This window comes from Schistocerca americana, chromosome 2 (genome assembly GCF_021461395.2).
Source record: "Schistocerca americana isolate TAMUIC-IGC-003095 chromosome 2, iqSchAmer2.1, whole genome shotgun sequence".
Lineage (NCBI taxonomy): Eukaryota > Metazoa > Arthropoda > Insecta > Orthoptera > Acrididae > Schistocerca > Schistocerca americana.
The window spans coordinates 110,820,713-110,843,724 of NC_060120.1; the positions used below are offsets into that span (position 1 = coordinate 110,820,713).

At 38.2% G+C, this 23,012-nt stretch overlaps 1 protein-coding gene across 1 annotated transcript in view; it reads left to right on the forward strand.

The window, feature by feature from the left end:
• LOC124595955 (zinc finger protein 37-like) overlaps nt 1-14,450 on the forward strand; it is a 77,624-nt gene extending 63,174 nt beyond the window's left edge. The window contains exon 3 of the mRNA XM_047134878.1: nt 13,089-14,450. Within this exon, the coding sequence (XP_046990834.1) occupies nt 13,089-13,597 (509 nt within the window). The 3' untranslated portion in view covers nt 13,598-14,450. The remainder of the gene's footprint in view (nt 1-13,088) is intronic.
• Nucleotides 14,451-23,012: the final 8,562 nt, after the last annotated feature.

Genomic DNA, 23,012 nt, shown 5'->3' on the forward strand with positions numbered 1-23,012 from the left:
GAATGGACAGTGTCTTGAAAGAAGGATATAAGATGAACATCAACAAAAGCAAAATGAGGATAATGGAATGTAGTCAAATTAAGTCGAGTGATGCTGAGGGAATTAGATTAGGAAATGAGATACTTAAAGTAGTAAAGGAGTTTTGCTATTTGGGGAGCAAAATAGCTGATGATGGTCGAAGTAGAGAAGATATAAAATGTAGACTGGCAATGGCAAGGAAAGCGTTTCTTAAGAAGAGAAATTTGTTAACATCGAGTATAGATTTAAGTGTCAGGAAGTCGTTTCTGAAAGTATTTGTATGGAGTGTAGCCATGTATGGAAGTGAAACATGGATGATAAATAGTTTAGACAAATAGAGAATAGAAGCTTTTGAAATGTGGTGCTACAGGAGAATGCTGAAGATTAGATGGTTAGATCACATAACTGATGAGGAGGTATTGAATAGAATTGGGGAGAAGAGGAGTTTGTGGCACAACTTGACAAGAAGAAGGGACCAGTTGGTAGGACATGTCCTGAGGCATCAAGGGATCACAAATTTAGCATTGGAAGGCAGCATGGAGGGTAAAAAATCGTGTAGGGAGACCAAGAGATGAATACACTAAGCAGATTCAGACGGGTGTAGGTTGCCGTAAGTACTGGGAGATGAAGAAACTTTCACAGGATAGGGTAGCATGGAGAGCTGCATCAAACCAGTCTCAGGACTGAAGACCACAACAACAACAACAACAACATTGAAATCTTAGGACACCCGACAGCATCAAAACTTGATATGTAGCTTTCTACATTCAACAGATTGTAGTGTATCTTGTGTATACATTGATTGATTAAAAAACACATTGAAATATATTATACATACTCACTATCTTCATGGATTGTACACAAAGAAAGAACTTGAGAATTAATTTGACGTTTATTCAACTAATATCTTCATTACTTCTAAACACATTTTGTAAGAAGTGCTCAGTGCTGTTAACACTTTGATGCTTATGATTGTACACCTACACAAATTACACATTAATCAAACACAGATACTTATATACTTACATAAAATCATGGAACGTACTGTATGAACATACTACAGTTATTGCTCATGTTGTAAGTGTTGTATGCTTTGAAACTGCTATACCACTGATACACAGTGAAAATACACTAATACCCTGTTGGTTTACAATTTGCATGAGAACATACTTATACTGAATGGAGGAGGATTATAGAATCGTAAATATTACATAGTAAGAACAAGTATGTGTATGAACTTTCTTTATACACATGGTGGTCCATCAACTAGAATGATTGTCTTATCTGGGCTGAGGTCAGTCCTTGTTACTTTTGGCCTTTCTCACTGTTGATACCGTAATATAAATAATGATTTACTTATTTTACAAAACACAGTTGACTACATAATCATAAAGCTATAAGAATACACATGTTATTACTTATTGTGAAACTTATGGTAAGTATGTCTTGAAGTGAAATACATCAATCTGCAAATGAATAATACATTCATATGTGTCAAAGATTTTGTGAAAGTTTTTCTCTTATTAGTTCTCACTCAGCCTCACTAATTCCAATTTCAAACAACTGAAAGAAATTTATTCTTTTCATTGGTATAGACATAGTACCATCAACAGCATATGAAAATTTGTGCCAGCCTTGGACTCGAACCTGGGTTTCATCCGCTTACTGCAACCAGTCACCTAATCAATTATGCTATGAACACACTCCTCACACCTACCCAAACTTCTGTATGTCAGAGTTCTATTCTTCTATTTCTTCTCATAGATTATTAATTCATTTACCCATACTCCCTTATCTCCTGATACCTGTGCATGGTTTTAGAATCAAGGCAATGAAAGGTCATAGACTGTAGTTATCATTTTTGTGAAATCCATGTTCAAGTCCTGGTCCAGCACTAATTTTCATATATCCGTTTAGGTAGTTCATCTATACCTATTACAGTTAAGTTGAATTTCAGGGATAAATTTCAGTATTTGAAACTGTAATTTGTTACATTACATACTAATGTGAAGATGGACCTGTGATGAAAATGGCAACGAAACACTATGACCTCCCATGGTCTTGATTCTAAAAATCTGCACAGGAATCACAATATGTATGAGTATAGGTAAATGAATTAATAATCTGTGAGTAGAAATAGATAGGTATGTGACATGTGGAAGTTTGAGTTGGTCTGGGCAGCATGCTCGGATAGCCCAAGTCATAAGGCAACCACTTGCGATAAGTGGAATGTCTGACTTGAAGTCCCAGTCCAGCGCAAATTTTTGTATGTTCTTTAGGTAGTGCATTTGTACCTATTACAGTTAGGTTGGATCCATGGGATTATAAAAATGGGTGTGTGTAAGTTCCACATCTCCTCCTAAACCACTGGACCAATTTCAATCAAATGTGGTACACTTGTCCCTTACTGTCAGGCAACAGTCACTGTGGGAGTAAGAACCGCCTATCAATTATACATCAGGAGATATGATCTCATAAACACTGAGATGCATGAAAAACTGGTGCATCATGCTTACTGTTTTAATACATTTATTAAGACAATCCTAAGACAATTTATTATGACAATCCTACAGTCAAATCAACTTAAGGAAGTCCCTGAACCTGGCAGAACTTTTAACAACTTTCAGTAGGCAAAAGCAATAGCTGTTAAAAGAGCTATGAACAGGCATGGCCATAATGATGTTAACAAAATCACATTGTAGACAGATGAACCACAATAATTTCAAAGGTGTTTTCATGAATACGTGGAAATTAATTTTTTTCAGTTCTACACTACAAACACAGTTCATTTTTTGTTTTCATTTCCAGTGAAAATTGGCAAAATGGAAACACGGGCAATGCTGGCTTTGTCAGCTAGTTTCAGAAATAAATTTCAAAAATTGAAATAGTAGTTCATCGTCAGATAAAAATAAATGAAAGAAATATGAAGCGCTTTAAACTTGGACACAGCAGTTTCATTACAATTGTGAAGCTGTACGGAGGATATGACAAATGAGCTACACCTGTGTGAAAGTAGTGCTAACATAAGTTAACACTTGTTGAAATTGGTAGAATTTTACACTGATACTCATGAGTTATGTGTGTACACCTTTGACCATATGTATGAAATGTTATGTATCTTATCTGTAAACAATGAATTTAAAACAATAGTTATGATGATTATACTGTAACACTATTCTGAGTGAACCATATTTGTTATAAAATACTGTTTTGCAAATCATTGCCTATAACTTAAGTTTCGTACATGTCATTAAGAGGAAATGCAATTTACATCTTTTCAAGATGACAAAATAACTATTAAAAATATGAGTACATGGTTTTCCTGATGATTTTCGTGTGGAAGACATTACCATATCACAGATATGGAAGACAGGTGATGCAGAAAATAATAATATAAATTTACCTGGAGTACTATACTTAGCTTACTACTGGATAAGTAGACAAAATACCAGAATTGAGTTTAGGTAGGATTACATTGTATAATTACCTAAAAAATTCTTTAATCTGTAGTTGTATCGATTGGTAATAGATATGTGTGTTGTTTCAGAGAAAACAAAATACTGTGAAGAGGTTCAAGAAGAAGTAGGTGCCTGCTGATAGCGTATTGAATACAAATTTCCATTCTACTAATGATTCTATGGAGGAGAGAAAAGACATGGAAGAAACACATTTGTAAAATTAAGTTATGTTTAATTATTTATGTAAAAACATTGTGTATATACTTGTTTAAATTGTTCTTTGCTTAATATGTTTATGTTTTATGCTTGGTTGAGAACTGTTATGCTGCAAGTCAGTAACAGTTGTGTATCCTCACTGCTGAAGATAAATGGGTGGAAGGTGACCTTGCTGCCTAAGTTAAATGGGTGGAAGATGACCAAAGGATCTGTCACGATAGAAATCTGGATAGACAAGCAAAAGATTAGTAGACACAAGTGCACTTTAAATAAATATATTATACTCGGGTTGCGGATGAAGAAATGCTGCAGTGTTGACGACATGTAGCAGACATGGCTAGTTACAGGCAGAGGCCTGGCACAGAAGTACGCTGAATGTTTGCCGGTAGAGCTAGCTATCAACAACCTGATGTAACATTTGGCACAAACTAGCAACATGGAAGTGATCTTGACTAGCAGATGCGCTCTGGCACCTGCCACTTATAACGCCATCCTGGCATTTTTCATTGGTCAACGGCCTGGAGGTTCTTCAGTGGCGACGATGTTCAAAGCCCCACTCGTGGTGCCCACAGGAATGTTGAGGCAACAGCTTTAGCAGTACCAATCGACTACGATACTACAGTAATACTAACCATCAATTCGCAATACAAACAGACACCAATATCAAGTTTATTGTATAACGTACTCCTGTTGGGGTTCATGCATACTACGGCAAAGTCTCATCCATAGTTCTTATGTGCAGTACTTTGGTGGGTTACAGAATGGGATGACACACAATGAAGAGTGCAGTATAGAAAATATCGAACTACCTGATACTATCTCGCGATGTGTACACAAAGCTATATAACTAAATTAGCACACATTGGAACAATATTATTTGACTGAATGGAGATACACGGAACATAAAAATGATGAAATGTATTAAAATTATGATGAAATATGGTTTCAATCGAAAAATATGTTTAAAAATGTAAACAAATGATAAAACTTGTATTGGCAAAATTCATACGAAGAAACCTGATAGTAATCGTGTTTAACTGTGTGTAAGGATCCAGGATTTATGTTAGTATCAGACTCAAACCAATATTTAGAATATTATAAACATTTCTAAACCAAAACTTACTGTGGAAAGGTATTTCGTGTATTTTGGCAATGATCTTTGGCATATTGCTTACATTTTCTGAAAAGATTGTTACAGATTGTAAATACAAATTATGTAACTTGTTTAATAAAACCAATCTACTTTTAATTGTAAACTACAGAATTACTGTTTCAAACAATGTCTATATTTATATGCGCTTATCATTAGAAGTATAAGGATCAATGGCAGCAGCTGTGGAGTGGCTAGTATTGCTTCATATTTTGTTGGATCAGCGTTAAGTCATCTTTGTGTTGTGAATAAACAATTTATTAAGTATATTTTCATTTTAGCCACATCATTCACTAGATTTGATTAACCTGACTAATCGATCGTGACATTACAAGGAGCCCAACACTTTCTTTCAGGTTGAGATAATTGCAGCGAAGAACTCTGAGAAACTGCAAGTTGAGTATCGAGTTTGTTAGCTACGAAAGGTGGTTATGTTTCAAGCTAGATTTTTGTTTCTTGAATAGTGATGCCTCTGCATACTTCAGTGTGGCATATGGCTCTTATTTGGCCATTGATCTTACCACTTGCAGCACTGGTCTTCTCCCCTCTGTCCATTGGAGTGTCTGTGATGAACTATGTGACAGTGGCTACTTGCTGATTGTCCTTCCTTCCCTCAGCATCAGTCACATGGCCTCTCAACTGTGCTGACAGGGATATCTTCACTTCCGCTGTCGTTCTTAGTGGCCCGCCACATGAAGGTATCAGTGTGGCCATCCAGAGTACAGCCGCAGCCATTCTGTTGGCAGCTGACTTAGTGATACACTGTTCCTCAGACTCCAACTGTCTGAAGACCATACCTTGGTGGACCTCTGAAATCACTGTGATCATTAAGAGATTGCATATTGGTTCTCCAGCACCTTTGAGGTGGACAGCCCAGTTAGTCTCACAAATGTTCTCTGCAAGTTTCGCGAGCTTATGGTGCACCGGCAGCTGTGTTGGTACCTTGAGTCTCAGGTCCTTTTGGCTCCATCGCAGGGCAGTTTTTGTCGAGGCCATTCTGTTGCTGACAATTTGGTCTGCCTGGAGTCTGCTATCCAGACTGCTTCTTATTGCTATCGTCTTAGACTTACAAAGGTATCACCACATACTCCTTACCCTACATGAGTGGGGTCTCCAGGGTGTGCTTCCAATTTTTGTCCAGCACTTATCATACTGTACTTTCCAGGTTGAAGTTGATGCTTCCCACAGCATTCCCCACTCACAAGAGAATGGGGTCCTGCAGGGCTCTATATTGAGTATTCCCCTTTTTCTACTAGTATCAATGATCTAGCTACAGGTGTGGGGTCTAGAGTGTCACCCTCCATGTATTCCGACAGTTTTTGCTTGTACTATTGCTCCTCACTGTGGGTGTTGCTGAATCCCTACTGCAGGATGGCATACAAGAGAAGCAGTCCTGGGCTCTCACATATGGATTTCAGTTTCTGGCCGCCAAGACACGTCACACACTTATGCCTCCGTCATACTGTCCATCCACAAACAGAACTCTTACATCAATGGTCAGTTGCTCAAAGTGGTGGAGGTTTTAGGGGACTTGTCTTTGATGCATGGTTGATGTGGTTTCCCCATCTTCGCCAATTTAAGCAAAAGTGTTGGTCACACCTTAATACCCTTCGCTGCCTCAGTAACACCAGTTGGGACACAGATCGCTCTACACTTCTGCAGCTTTACAAAGCTCTGATCCTGTCCTGTCTTGATTATGGAAGACTGGCTCTTGGCTTGGCATAGCCATTGACATTGGGGATGGTGGACCTGATAAACTGTTGTGGGTCCAACTTGCAGCAGGTGCCTTTCGGACTAGCCCTGCGAACAGCCTACTCGTGGATGCTTGGGTCTACCCACTTGTTGTGTACATAGTTCCACGTAGTCAGCGCGTACACAACTTTCCCATTAGAGCGTGCCCCTCTAAGCACAACAGCGCATGCGCAACGCCCGTCCGTCTCCGCTCTACGAGATGGCGCTGCCATAAAGACGGACCAAATTCTGCTTCCGCTGATCCGCGTATTAATATGTAACGCAGCCAATGAGATTGCTGCTAACGTAGAACCTTTTCTCCTCGCGGATCACACTCGCACAGTGATACCTGAACGCGTGAGGTATTATAACGAGTGTACAGACCTCCGATTAGTCAGTCTGCATTAGTCTATAGTCAAGTTTCAGTCTGCGCCTAATAAGATTATCATATTCCTGTACATAGTCATGAAGAGAAATCTATAGACACTTTGTCAAGTATCAGAGATATGTGAGAATAAGATTAACGTACCAAGACCAAAGGAACTTCAGATTGTCAATTGTAAATAGCATCCAGAACCAAGTTAAGTTATTTTTATGCTTGTTATTATTTTAATAAATGTGTGTGAAAATTAATCAAGTTCTGTTTAAAGTTGGTCACCGTCAATGTGCTACTCTAAGCATGCAAGTGGCATATCGTCTGACCTAACGGCAGAAGATAAACACGCCATGATAAGACCACAAGACATATTGCTGACACTCGCCTACTTCGTTAGAACGACAAGTCAAATAATCTGATGGTGTGTGTACCGAAGGTCTTACAGTACGCACACCACACCACTACAGACCAGGTGCCAACAACCACTGCTCAGTTATTCAATACACAGTAGCTGCTCCCTTTAGCATTCAAATTATTATGATCTGTTTGCTGGTACTGTGTTCCACCTTCCACAACAGAGACCCAGAACTTGAGTCAAAATTGCTGTTCGCATATTGTCTCTGCTCTGAACTCCACCTCCCTCCACTGTTGCCTCTTGTCAGAGAACAATCACCGATCCCCCCTTGTGTGTACCATATCCTTGGATATGTTTCAACGTATCGTTTGGACAGAAAGACTGTTGGCCCCATGGTTTTTTGCCACCTGTTCCCGACTGTCATTGATGCTTTTCGAGGTTCAGAAAAGGTATACACTGATCGCTTGACAGAACAACTGCTTTTGCCTACAGACAATCGAGGTGCAGTGAACTATGATGCCTGAAGAATCAATGCTGTGTATTCATTGCAGAATTGGTGGTCATCAGTCAAACCTTTAGTTATGTTCATTCTTGCACCAGCCAAGTATTCTTAATCAGGGGACCAAGATCACGCGGCAGTCTTCCCTTCATGTTTCTCGCAGGGAATCCATCGTTCTCTGTCGGCTTCGCATTGGCCCCATTTGGCTTTCCCATGGTGACCCTTTATGACATGAGAATCCACCCCACTGTCGGTAGGATGCCTGTCTGATGATGAACACATTCTACTGGAGTGCCCTAATTTGGCTACCTTATGGTAAAATGTTAAACTCACTGCCTTTGGTGTTTGTGGATGACACGAAAGTGGCTGATTTGGTTTTACATTTTGTTCATGAAGACAGTACCTATTCCTTTCTCTGAGGTAGGGTGATTTAGCCTCGTCAGCTGTTTGAGGGATTGGAGGCGTGCCGTTTCACCGGCTCTTACCCCGGGGGCACATGCCTGCTCATTCTCAGTGGGGCAGCATAGTTCTTGCCCTTACCATCTTTTTATTCTTTTTAATTTGTCAGTGTTTTAATGCCTAGCCATTGTAGTTATCTTTCCTGAGATTTTATCAGTTTGGCCACTTGGCTAGTTTTCTTGTAGTAACGGAGGAAACACAGGTCCACTGCATAACATGCCCACGGGGCCTCCAGCTGCTTTCTGAGTAGAGCATTTTGCCCATCTTACTCACTCTCACCCCTCTCTTACTTGTATTTCCTTCTGTCTTTTGGTTTTGTTGATTCTTGATTACAGTCAGGTTAATCAGGATTTGTCTAAATGTTTTTATGTGTAAATCAAAATATTACTTACACACAGCTTGCCAGGCCTGGTCAGTTTGTTGGAAAGCAGTTTACATTACCTACCTGAATGTGTGGTCAGCAACTGTAAGCTAGACCTGTACTAGTGAGGTCAGTTCACAGTGTCCATTTTTATTGATAGTCATCTCTCTCTTTTTAATTTATTGCTAAGCAGCCCATTACATGTTGACAAGCTTTTGGGAGTGTTTCTGGACATTCCAAAAGTTGTTGCTGACCGAGAGGCTATGAGTGTTGTGTGGGAAAGGAGAACATTAAATGGTAAATACTGTTTCTGTTCTTGCCCACAGTCACACAATATTTTAGAAGTTACAACATCTTTTTGCTTGCACTGTTATTAAATTTATTTATTCACGATATCAACTTTGGCCCATTAATATGTAATCCTCAGGTGGCCTCATGTCACATAGGAAAATTCTTTATTATGGAGTATTTCAACAATGTTTTACTATGGTTAGATTGAAGTAAAAATTTGTTGAAGATTGATGAATTGGTCCTCGAACCCACATGTACACTTGTGCTTAGCATTTAATAATTTCTGATATTCATAGAGCCTATTAATTTTTATATTTTAATGGAAACCAAAATTTGGATGCCTGGAAAGATGCACATTAGATATTTTACTTTTTGTCCCAAAGAATCCTCCTTTTGGTTTCCTAAGTTATAACATGCAGCACTTCTGATTCTTTCCTCCTCATAGAATCTGCAGTTCATTTGACTAAGTTTGATGTCGTGTTGTTGTAACAGGCATTTCTAGTAAGATGCCATCTTGTGTCTTACATTATATGAGACTCAACTGTAGTATAAGGGTAACACTGATGAAGGCTTTAAGAATAACACAGTTCTGGTCCATTCTTTAACTCCATTGTTGATAGTTGCCCTTGCCTGTGTCTACACTCTGCAAACCACCATGAGGTGCATGGCAGAACGTACATTCCATTGCACAATTGTTAGGTTTCTTTCCCGTTCCATTCACATGTGGAGTGTGGGAAGAATTGTGTATGAATGCCTCTGTGCATGCAGTAATTATTCTAATCTTATCCTCACAAACCCTGTGGGAGTGATTATGTAAGGGATTGTAGTATATTCGTAGAGTCATCATTTAAAGCCGGGTCTTGAAACTAAGCTTTCTTGGGATAGTTTACATCCACCTTCAAGAGTCTACCAGTTCAGTTCCTTCAGTACCTTTGTGACACTCTCCAGTGTATCAAACAAACCTGTGACAATTCCTGCTGCCATTGTCTATATGCATTCAATTTCCCCTGTTAGTCCTATTTGGTACAGATCCCAAACACTTGAGCAATATTCTAGAACTGGTCATACAAGTGATTTGTGAGGAATCTCCTTTGTAGACTTGATTGCACTTCCCCAGTATTCTGCGAATAAACCAAAGACTACCACCAGGTTTACCCATGACTGAGCATGAGTGTTCATTTCATTTCATATCCCTTCAAAGTGTTACACCAAGGTAATTGTATGACTTGGCTGATTCCAGCAGTGACTCATTGATGTTATAGGATATTACATTTTTTGTTTTGTGAAGTGCATAGTTTTACATTTCTTAACATGTAAACCAAGTTGCCAATCTTTGCAGCACTTTGAAATCCTATCAAGATTGACTGTATATTTATACAGCTTACATCCATCTTCAAGAGTCTACCAGTTCAGTTGCATCATCTGCAAAAAGTCTGAGATTACTATTAGTATTGTCTGCAACTCACTTCCCTGCAGCACACCTGAAGTTACTTCTACATCTGACAGTGACTCTCCATCCAAGTTAACATGCCACATCCTCCCTACCAAAAAGTCCTTGGAGTGCATATATTTATTAGAAATGAACTGGAAGTTGTTCCATGGAATCATTTTTCACCACTTCAAAGTCAGTCATAAAAACTAAATTTGTGCTTGGGCAATTGTATTCGACTTATGGAGATTGCTATTCTTCCATGATATACTCATCACAATCGTTTCAACTGATACACATTTGCAAAGGAAAGATGCCATAGTGCACAAGGAAAGAAAATCTTTCCAATTAGGGAGCTAAACCTTTCCTTCCTGTTCTCTCGGCCAGAACTTATCACAACTTTAACTGCCTTAACTCCAGTCTTCTAACTAACAAATTCAGCAAAGATAAATTCTTTCAAATTAAAATTATAGTTTGTACAACAAAAAACCAGTCCAGCGTTGCAATTTTTACTTTTTTATTCACTCCATGACTAGTTTCAGGCTGAGACCGATAGTCAAATCATTGTAACATAGTCAAAAATGGTATTTCCAAAGACGTGAAAACCATGTCCGAAATGTGCAATGAACAGTTACAGCCCGTACAGATAACTGTTTGTTGCACATTTTTGACATGGTTTTCACATCTTCGGAAATACCGTTTTTGACTATGTTACGATGATGTGAAATTGGGTCTCAGCCCAAAATTAGTCATCAAGTGAATAAAAAAAAGTAAAATTTGCAACTTTAAACTGTTTTTTGTTGTTGTAATGATTAACAGAGGTTGCTGACCCACAGCTATTCCAGCACATTGGAAGTTTGTAAAACTGTAGTTGTCCAGGTAACCAAAGATGAATGATTTAGTATGAATTTTCCATTTTGTGCTGCACACTGATTTTATTAGCTCATTATGTACATAAGACAAGTGGTTTCGGCTATTATGCCATTTTCAAGTAATCCTACCAATATTAATAATGGTACAGTTTTTTGTTTAAAATTATTAAGTATGGCTTACATGTATGTTAGCAACAATTAGCTTTACATTTGAGATGTCATCATTTAGTGTCCTGAGTGTTGAAATTTGTCAGAACTTTATGTATGGTCCTCACTTTTTATTTGTACCTACATTTGTTTGATAGGAAAGCTAACTTCACTCACGATCCACTCCACTGATGTGTATGTGTTTACAATAAGTTTAAATTACATAGATTGTATCACTATATGTTTTCATGTATCATATACGTATATAATTTGTGTTGAGAGTTCTGCTGTTTTTTATTTATTTCCTGGTGTCATGAACCACTGAAAATCACCCTTTCTCCTTTAGGAAGTCAGTAAAGTTTTCTAAATATTGTTTGTGTTTTAGTTCCATTTTTCACCAATAATTTCGTCTGGATAAGTGTCTGTGTGGGTATGAATCTCAAGTTATTTCAGGAGTTTCATTATAGTCCCTTTGGGTAAACTGTAGCATTTTCATTGCATTTTGTATTCATTCTGGTTTGTGTTTATGGTTGCATAAGTGCAGGTAAAAGATAGATTGGTTACTTTCACAATTTAGAGTGTGTTCTTTGAACATAATTGGGAAGTCCCTATCTGTTTGTCCATTGCATGAGATTTTGTGTATTCTTGAATTTGAGAAAATTGGGTTTCTAGTTTCTTCTTCTTGTACTCTTGTTTCCTCGACTTCAGGAATATATAAAATCTCATGTGATGATAGTATTAAATTTTACAGTGGACAAACAGGTAGAAACTTAATTTATCAGTCTGAGGAACGTCTGGCACATATTGAAATAGGATGTGTTGAAGTGATGTCAACGTAACTATCTTGACCAGTGGGTTTTCATGTTTTGCAGAAATTTTCAGTATGTTCTCATTTCTATTTTTGTGTCCATTGGAAAAATCTCTGGTCTCCCAAGCTTCTGCTGCCATTTTTGAAAATGTGAAGTTATTGTTTTTATCTCTCTTTTAACTGAGCTTATCGGTTTCAGCCAAATTCTACACCCAGACAGCAAACTTCGTTATTATCAGCATTTTTTGGTTTCAATAGAAGCAGAAATACAGGCAAATAAGTGTTTTTTCAGCCCTTGTTGTTTAAGCATCCTGCACGACAAGCATGTTATTTGGGAATAGTATTGGTCTTCCTTTTCAACCTGCTTTGTAGGACATCCTACGTATCAGGGGCACAGTTTTCAACCCCCTCTTGCGTAGGCTGCCCTGCATGGCAGATTTGATTTGTTGGAGTAGTATAGGCCAGCTTTTATCACCAGCTTTATCAGCCTGTGTTGCAGGGGCTACACGTTGGTGGGGGGGAGGGGGGGGTTGAGAGGGACAGAGGAGGTGATGAACAGGGAGTGGGGGGAAGGAGGAGATTGGCAGAGACATGAGGGGGAGAGGAGTTGGGTACAGAGGGGAAGAAGGATGAGCAGATGGACAGAGATGGGGAGTAGGAGGTGGTAGGAAGAGATGGACAGAGAGAGGGAGAGGAGGGGAGTTGACCTGAGAACTGGGGAGGAGGAGATGTGTGCAATACACGTGTCAAATACATGCATGGGGGAAGCTGCAGAGAAAAGAGTATCGCTTAACACTGTTTATTGCTTTCCTTTTGCCAGTTCATTTGTAGACTACAGTATCAAATAATGTGAAGTTATGTTTTTTAGTTTCTTCTTCCAATTAGTGTCTGCTACTTTAAACATTTTTTTTATTGCAGGTGAGAAACCATTCTTATGTGCTACCTGTGGAAAGTCATTCAGTGATGCTTCTACATTCAACAAGCATCAGAAAACTTTACATAGTGGTGAACGGATGCTGAAATGTCCCACTTGTGGAAAATGTTTCTATCACGCAGGTCACTTGAGAGTTCACATGCGCCAGCACACTGGAGAACGGCCGTATTTGTGTCAGCTGTGTGGTAAATCCTATGCATACCCAGACAGTGTAAAGAAGCACATGAAGATTCACTTAGATGAGAGGAACTTGTCATGCACTACCTGTGGTCGAAGTTTTCGATGGAGAGAAAGTCTCAAGCAGCACCTTAAGACACATCAGCAACAGTCAACATCTGGTGCTTGGATGACAGAAGAAATACAAAGGTCCAACCATGAGGACAACATCATCACTTCAACTCCAACGGAAAGAAGTGCTGTGTCTCATGAAAATATAAGTTCGGTGGCAAGGGATATGTCATTTCTGGAGTCTGTGAGGGATACTTACTTTTAAGGACATGTGTGAGATACACCTGTACATGCTTCTAGTGTAACGTGAAAATTTTTTATGTAGTAGAACCAAGAAAGACAGACAAGTATTAGCTTGTTCTTGTAACCTTTCATTGTAATTCTCACTTTTTATTCCATAAATATTGATTTACTTTCAGTTGACACGTACCTTACAGATAATAAGGGACCAACATTCTTGCCAGTATCCTGAGAGACCTTGGCATGTTTACTGTGTGGTACAATCATCAGAGTTGAATTTTATATTTACAGATGAGCAGAATCTTGAACTTGGGCTTATAAATATGCCTTACAGGCATTGCAGCTTTCATATTACTGAGCACAAAGTTTTTGGTATTTCATTTGAAGACTACTGGGAAAGGAGGGATTAACTCCATTTTCTAGATTTTTTTCAGGGGAGCAGTTTTAAAGTTTGAAACTTCACAGTTTCGGTGTTTATTGAAATATGCTTTTGTAATTTATAAGGTGCATTGAATGACCGTTCTTTAGTTTTCCATAAAAGAATTAAAAAATATTTTTAAAAATTTGACCGTATGTGTCTTATTTGTTTGAATGCTATTTTTCAGTTTCTTAGTATAGTTGTCAAATCAGATTATGAAATTTAGAAACTAATGGGATATTAAGATCATTTTTCACTATATAACCTCTATGTAACTCCCACGACAAAATTCTATTCATCTATGATTCTAGTCATCTGTCACACAGGGTTTTAGGAATAATATTGTTTATAGATTTTCTGTTTTTATTTTGATTGAACTTGAGTAAATTATAAAGATTAATAAGTCAGTGTGAATTGTGTTTTATTCATCTCATGACGTACATTTGGTTTGTGTACAGGAGATATGTCAAAAATTTATAATACAGTTACAGTGATTTTTACATTAATAAATAATAGCACTACAATAAATAATAACATTACAACGATATTTCTTGGAATATGTAACATATTGTATCCAGCTCAAATTTCCAGTTTGTCTTGCATGAACTCATCCACTGAGTAATAACACTTCAATGTCAGTACCTCATATAGCTTTCTGTTAAGTAAACCTAAATTCATCTGCATCAACTTATTCCCTTTTAATTTATTACAAATTTTCATTCCCATGTCTTGAGGTCCCTACGCATATAGTTTGAGGCAGTGGGTGGGGAGCTAAAATTTTCTTTGTTTCTAGTATCATGTGAATGGACAAAATTGTTTCCTCAAATAATTCATGTCTGGTGTACAAAAATATAATAAGATGGCAGAGTTAGTATTTTAAGTTTTCTAAATAATGGTCGACATGGTTCTTTGTGATTTGCAGTGCACATATTTCGAATGATTTTTTTCTGTATTTTTAGTATCCGCACTATGTTTGTCAAGTTACCCCAAAAAACAATACCATACCTAATAATGGATTTGAAGTAGATTTTATATGCTACTTTTCGTGTGTCCATGTCAGTTGTGTTGATAATATTTGCATTGCAAATGCAAAGCTGTTCAGTTTGTTTGCCAGGTATTCAGTGTGTGCCTGCCAGTACAATTTTTATATACATTTAAACCTAAGAATTGGATTGAGTCAGCTTCTTCTATATCTTGGTTGTTATGTACAATTTGCTCACATTTTGGCTGTTTGGTTTTGAACTGCATCACGTGAGTCTTAGACATGTGTAGATTCAACTGATTTAGCTGAAACCAAGTTTCTAAGTTACTGAGGGTACTGATCACAGATTTGGGAATTTTTTCCGAATCCTGATCTTCAGGACTGGGCCTAATATGGAGCCTGGTAGAACACCCTGAGATATTTTTTACCACTCAAATACTTTATTGTTTCAACTTTTGTATCCTTATTAAATCGCCTTGTGTATTACTTCCAACAATCATTCAGTCAACAAAAATATAGTTAATGGAACATACACGTAAGTGCAGTTATTAAAAATAAATCCTGGGTTTTTTTTTTTTTTTTTTTTTTTTTTTATATCTCATAGTGATCATGTTTTTCTTTTTACTTGTACAAAACACAAATGGGATTGACAAAACAATAAATTCGCTGCCAGAAGAGAGAGTCTGTAAAGAAGGTCACAGAACACCACCAGTTCTAGTAGATCACAATATGTTTCTTAGGTAATGTGTAACAGTCCTGAAACATTGTCCATGTGATCTCCTGTTAGCAGGATACCTCAATAGACTTATGTTATAAAATAAGAATTACTATTTCAGATAATGATATAATCTAGTTTTAGTATATTATATGGATAATTCTTAAACCCTAGAAACACCAAGGTATTTTTGGTTACACGGAGCACCAACCAAGGACAAATTTTGCCCATATTACAACAAGTTGTAAATCTTGTAATTTGTTGTAATATGTATTTATTTTATGTAATTCTGTTTCCATTGAGATATTAGTTTAACAGGAAATAGTGACAACACAATTGAAAGCTTAATTTTTTAACACTCATAGGGTGAATATAAAAACCAAGAATGGTCAAATCTTGGTCTATGAAAGTTTTTGTAGACAAGATAAGAAGGTTCGTAATCGAATGCAAAGGCTGTCTGAAGTTTCTATGCACTCTTTGATCTATTAACTGAATAATACAGCTTTGTCATTGAGAGAAAGTTTTAAAAACAGAAATGAAAACACTTGCTAAAATACATGGTATTGTACACTGAAAACTCTCGGAAAACACTTTTCACTTGGAGAAAAAAATTTTTTCACTCATAGATGACATTTACCTCCTGCACACAAAATTGTTGATTCTGAATGAGTCACACAGATGGCGCCCACAGCTTCCACATGTTCACTTGGTTTTTGTGATGTTGTCTCTTGCTCTCTGGTTACTTGCATTCTTGAAGCATATGTAGCACCTTGGTTTCCTAGTTGGTTCTTCATTTGCAGCAATTTTGTTTCCCTCTAGTTTCTTTCCTAGGATCTCTCCCATCGCACAAATAATAGGCAACTGGAGTCCTTTCAAATCCATGGCTCACTCCTGTACGTATAGTTTCAAAAGTTCGTGGCCTAATTCATGGAGATACAGTTTTCTGTCGTTTGGTTTCCCTTCATTCCATTTAGGCGCATTCATCTTTAATAGTATGTATGAGTTAACTGCAGCTATATCAAGTAGGCTGTAGAATGTTGACAGTGGCCATCTTCTCGTACCCCTGTTTGTAGAGTATGTCCTAACCATTTGATCTATGGCATCCACTCCTCCCTTAGTGGGATTATAGTACAGGTTTATGTGTGTGTTTTTGGTGTATCAACTTCTGCTCCTACATTCCGATGTTGTGTAGACAACATCAACAGATTTTTCTTTGGTTTTTCCTTTGTGATGTAAGAGACAATTGTTACTGGCGGCTTCTTAGAAGATGGGTCTGTGAATGCTGTGCTGCCTGCTGTCGTCTTAAGTTCCTGCGGTACATGTTTTCTGTTTGATTTGAGTGTCCCAACCAATGTAAGTTTGTAGTCTGTATAGAGAATGTCGGCCAACTCCACAGAAGTGTAGAAGCGGTCAGTTGTGACATTGTAGCCTGTATTCTTTATTGGCCCCACCAGTCTCTTCACAATCTCAAGAGGACCTCATTCACTGGCAGGTCTACTGTCTTTTCCAGCATACACTTAATTTTTATTATGAATCGTTCAGTTGCACTACAAAGCATTCTGACCAATATTCCATATTTTCCAGTTTTGTCACTGAGGAAAACTTTGAAAGGACAACAACCTCTGAAAAGACACAACATTTCGTCAATTGTATTGTCAGGTCCACTTCTGAAGTACCGTGGGAATATTTCATTCAATACTTCACGCAGCAGTGCAAATTTGTCGCGTACACTTCTTTCTGACCTGGTGCCTTTATCAGCAAAGTGAAGAATTTTCAATAGCTGATATGCTCTTGTCTTACCCATAGCTCCTCTATAAATCGCTCTTCCCAATAAATTTGACCATAAATCAGATAAAGAAATATTGGAGTCCTGGTAAACTCCCATTAGAATTAAAATTCCCATCAATGCATATATTTCAGAATCGCTAACGGGAGATACGTTTTCTCTTTCAGCTTCATTTGTATGGTCGAGTATTTTCCATAGTAATTCAGGAGTGAACAGTTTTTTAAATGATTCACATATGCTTGTTACTTTCCCAGTACTGGTTATTCCTTGACATTCATGGACTATATTACCAAAATCCCTTTTACTATGTCTCGGAGCTTCTGCAAGATACACTCTGCCAGAACGTGTAACATATTTATTTGGAGCGTTACCTGCATGGTTTGTTTCTTCTTCATTGTCCTCCGCTTCTTCACTGGAATCCTTTTCTACTTCTGTATGATCTGACTCAAAATCACTTAAATCTGATAATTCGTTGTCGAGTAAAAGTTCTGCAAGAACTTCTGCGTTGTTCAAGCCTCTATAACTCATCTTACAAAATCTACTTTACAATAAAGGCGTCGCTCTACTGAGACAAACTGCTAATAGTAATAATGGCAAGTCTAAAATCAACAATGAAAGTGAAACTCAACTATTAGACACTCAACAAACCACAGTAAAACTCATGTTCAAGATTGCCAATTGAATAAAAGAAAGAAAAACGTACTGGCAAATTTTGCCCATACTTGGTCGTTGTGGGGAAGATAATAAGAATTACGGTCGCGTGGAGTACCAGCCCCGGGCAAAATGTGCCCTTGGGCATAAAATTCCTTTTTTGTACTTGCAATTATAAAAATTTAACCATAGAAACATACAGCATAGTGTATTACAAGGCAACAGACAAATAGAAAAAAACCCAAAAACATAGAAGGATATTTGCCATGACATTTTGAAAAAATAAAAATGTACGGGCAATTTTTTCCGTGCTTGGTGTTTCTAGGGTTAATAGCTTACCTTCATAACAGGACAAAGGGAACAAAAATCTCCTCCTGCAAATTCTGTTTCCTCTACCATTTGTGCAGCAGGAACAGTCATAACTGATGTGATTCAAGGTCCACTGTTAGTGTCGCCTATTTGCCAAGCCTTAGATGATGACGTTCTACCTCCATCTCCTTAATAATTTAAGATGGAATTGAGCAATTTGGTAAGTGTCTTGGTTGCAAGAAATCAGATCTCTCATGTATCATTAAGGTCATCAACTTCAACAATGTTAAAAGGAGTGGGTTTGACATGTGCATCATTAATTATGTCCATTCTGTGCTTCAGAAACTCTGCTTTTGTTTTATGCCTGATAAGGCCCATGTCTTTGTCACTTTCCAAATATGAATTTCCTCTAACTGGGTATATCACACAAATAGTTTCAAAACACTTTGCATAATGGACGAGATAGTGAATGAACCTGAAAAGAGGATAGTTTTTGTTTTAAACCCCCACACATGTCACAGAAGATTTCCAAAGTTTTAACCTCTGAATCTAGAATTGTAGTCTTATTTTTATTTATTTTTTCATTTGAACCTTTCTTCTGTAGTGTTTCAGGGTAAATATAAAATACTGCCTGTTTGTCGGAGAGTTGATGTATATAAATAGCTATAAAGCTGGCACTTAAATAATAGACAACATTGGTGCTGATGTTGGAGACAGAAAATTCCATGGTAAATCTATACTTATCGATTCAGTGCTTATAAATTTACTATGCTTCTCTGTTGAGATTATCTTTTACGCTGATAAAAAGTGTCAGTTGCGGTGTAGTTCACATTCAGTCATATCTCTCTTAATATTATTTTGAATGTCTAATCTTTTCTTTCCATGTGTTACACATGTAATCTGGGCCTCTGGAGCTTTGAAAGTTGCAGAAAACTTATTGCAAGTACTGCATATATCACTTCAAGGTAAACCGAACGAGATATAAAATTTAATATTAAATATTTTATGACAGGTTTCATATCACGCTGAACAGTTAGGATGTGCCTCTTGAAAGCTCTTTAAATGTCTTGTTGATCATTAGTTCTTCAGGCAAATACAGTTTTCATGCTTTATGTATGCTGTAATGACTGAACCCCCCTTTAAACTACATGATGTGAATGCAGGTGCTTTACTCTGTTTCTGCTGAAAGTTTATGAGCTTGATTCTGTGTTTGCCTCATTTGTCAACTGAAACATCATTTTTTAAAGAAATCCTACTAGTTTTTAATCTTTTTTTTATAAAAAAAATCCCATGCAGTGATATAAAGGCCTGTTGACTAACAGTCAGTTCCTTCATAGCTTTCTCTCTCATTGTTCTTATAATGAAACGTATAATAATGTAAAGTTGCTACTGTCTCATCTCTGCAAGGCCTTCAGCATTAAATAATATCAGTAGAAATCAGTCTTGACACGTGACAACTTTGCTCATTCCAGTCCTTCAGTAGACTGAAATTAGGTACAAATTAAAGACTTTGCTGCATCATTTAGCGTATCAGTACAAATCTTCATACAGTTGCAGTGCTCTCCTATTTCATGTGACATTGTTCTTAGTTTTTTCTAGACTTACCACTGTTGCATGATTCTGGATATTCCACTATCAGTGAAAACAGAATGCTACTGGATATCACACGAAAACAATAATCACGCACTTTGACAGCACGAAAAGAAAAATCAACAGTGACACTGCATAACAATGTCAACAATGGAACCTTCATAAAACCAGACAAAAAGATCAATACAGCTCAGAAACCCACATGTGCAGGACTTCACTCCTTTTGGCAGTTTGAATTAACTTTATCCATTTTCTCACTGTATACCATCCTCTCACACAGAAGAAAGTGTAATTAAATGAATGACAAACACTAATTTCACTTAATGAAGGTTTATTCAGCACTTGGACATACAAGAGCACGGAGCGAACTGCCTCCGGCCAGAACACATGGTATATATACAGTTACAGAACATTCCAGTACAATGATTCTTGACATTTGTGGATACTTCTAGAATGTACTCGAACTGAATATAGAAATTAAAATTTTACAGTTCAGTTGAGGTCTGAACTCACAACCCTCTATGCAACAGTCTAGTATCATAACCACTACGCCACGGTGACTGTGCTACTCAGCTTCTTCTGCGATACTGCTCCCTCCTTAAGAGAACAGTGTCTCGGTGTTATGTCCTCCTAGTCCGGGAATGAGTCATCGGTCCTGCATACTCTGACTCCCGATGACTGATGTTTGCCCTGGCGGTGATCTTCTTAGAACTTCCTTTGCTGCTATCCTCTTCATCACCTTTCCGCTCGTTGCCCGTCGCTGGAGCTTCGAATTTACCCTGGGTTGCAGGATCCTTATAGGGCTTCATTCGAAGGACACGGACCATATCTCTGATCTTTCATCGTCTTGTGTTGGGATCGAAATCTTCAACTTCATAAGTAACATCAAACAACTGTTTTACAACCTTGTAAGGTCCAAAGTAGTGCCCGAGGAGCTTCTCAGAGTGACCAACCTTCCGAACAGGAGTGAAGATCCAGACGAGGTCACCAGGCTGGTAGACAACACGGTGGTGACTCACACCATAATCGTTTTCTTGAGCCTGCAGCATGCCGAGTCGAGCTAACTGCCGAGCTTCCTCAGCTCTGGTTAACACCTGGCTGATGTGGTCGTCGTCCACACCATCAGGATGTAACAGAAACAGTAGTCGTAGTCGCCTCACGCCCATGCACCAGGAAAAGTGGCGTAAATCCTGTGGTGTCTTGTTTGGCGGTGTTGAAGGCAAAGGTAGCACCTCATCCCAGTTGCTCTGCTCAACATTGACGAACATTGATAGAATGTCAGCCAAGGTCTTATTAAGGCGTTCAGTAAGCCCATTAGTTTGCAGATGGTAGGCAGTTGTCATGTGATGAGTAATGTTGCACCAACGGTTTTATCTCTGTCACAAGATTTAATTGAAAAACTTTCCCTCAATCTGTAATTAACGACCTTGGGGCACCGTGTTTTAATACAATGTCTTCCACGATGAATTTGGCTACCTCGAATGCTTCGGCTGTTTTCATGGCTTTTGTAATGGCATAGCGTGTCAGATATTCAGTGAACAATAATCCATCTACTGCCACTAGCAGACATTGGGAATCATCCAAGAAGGTCAATCGTAATGGCATAGCGTGTCAGATATTCAGTGAACAATAATCCATCTACTGCCACTAGCAGACATTGGGAATCATCCAAGAAGGTCAATCCCAACACGCTGGAAAGGCGTTTCAGCTGGTGTAATTGGTATGAGTCGGCTAGGTGGTTTCTGAGGAACTGCCTTTCTCCTGTGACTCTCTTGACAGTGCGACACATAGCGACGGACACTCCTAAATAAGCCTGGCTAGAAAAATCTCTTGCGGATCATATTGTATGTCTTAATAAATCCTAAATGTCCGGCCTTAGGTGTGTCATTTCTGTAGAACATCTAAGTGCACGTGTTTAGGAATCGCTGGTAGCCACCTCTTTCCAAATGGATCGAAATTTTTCTTGCAAAGTAATCCATTAACTGCCTTAAATTGTCCTTTCTCATCCTCTGCCCAATTTAAGGCAAGCATAATTTGAGATATCTTGGAGTCCTTCTGCTCAGCAGAGAGATCCTGGAGTGCAATGAGACAGTCACTATCTTCATCAAAGTCTTGATGGTCTTGCACAGAGACAGTGAGCATCTTGGTGTTTTCTTCTACTTTTGTACACTATGGTAATGTCATACTCTTGAAGACGTAGTACCCACCTGGCGAGTCATCCTGTTGGATCCTTAAGACCTGTCAACTAACAAAGTAAATGATGGTCTGTAACAACTGTAAATGGCCTTCCAGAGATACACTGTCAAAATTTGCACATGGGCCAGATCACAGCAAGACATTCTCTTTCTGTAGTTTCTCTTGGCTTTTGTAAGTGTCCTAGAGGCATAGGCTATAACCTTCTCTTTTCCATCCGAAATTGCACCAGAGCAGCACTGATCCCATACCCACTGGCATCTGCGGGTAGTTCTGTAGGTGCTCTCTCATCATACAGACCAAGTACAGGGTCAGTCGTCAGAGCTTTTCGCAGGACACTGAAAGAATCTTGTTGAGCACCACCCAAGATAAATTTAACATCAGCTTTTAACAACTCTTGGAGTGGCCTGGCTTTGATACAAAAGTCTTTGATAAAATGACGGTAATAAGAACATAATCCGAGGAAGCTTCTCATGTGTCTAATTTTTTCAGGAATAGGAAATTCTTTTATGGATATTACTTTTTCTGGGTCTGGCCGCACACCTTCATTTGACACAATGTGTCCAAGTATTTTGATTTCTTTTGCTCCAGAGAGACACTTTCTTGGATTAAGCTTCAGTCCACCTTTTTGAGGACACTTGTGAACGGCTCTCAGTCTTTTTATGTGTTCATCAAATGTCTCTGAGAACACTATAATGTCATCTAAATACCAAAGACGCACCATCCACTTCAGGTGACTTAGAAGATTATCCATCATCCGTGCATTACACAAACCAAACGGCATTACCGTAAACTC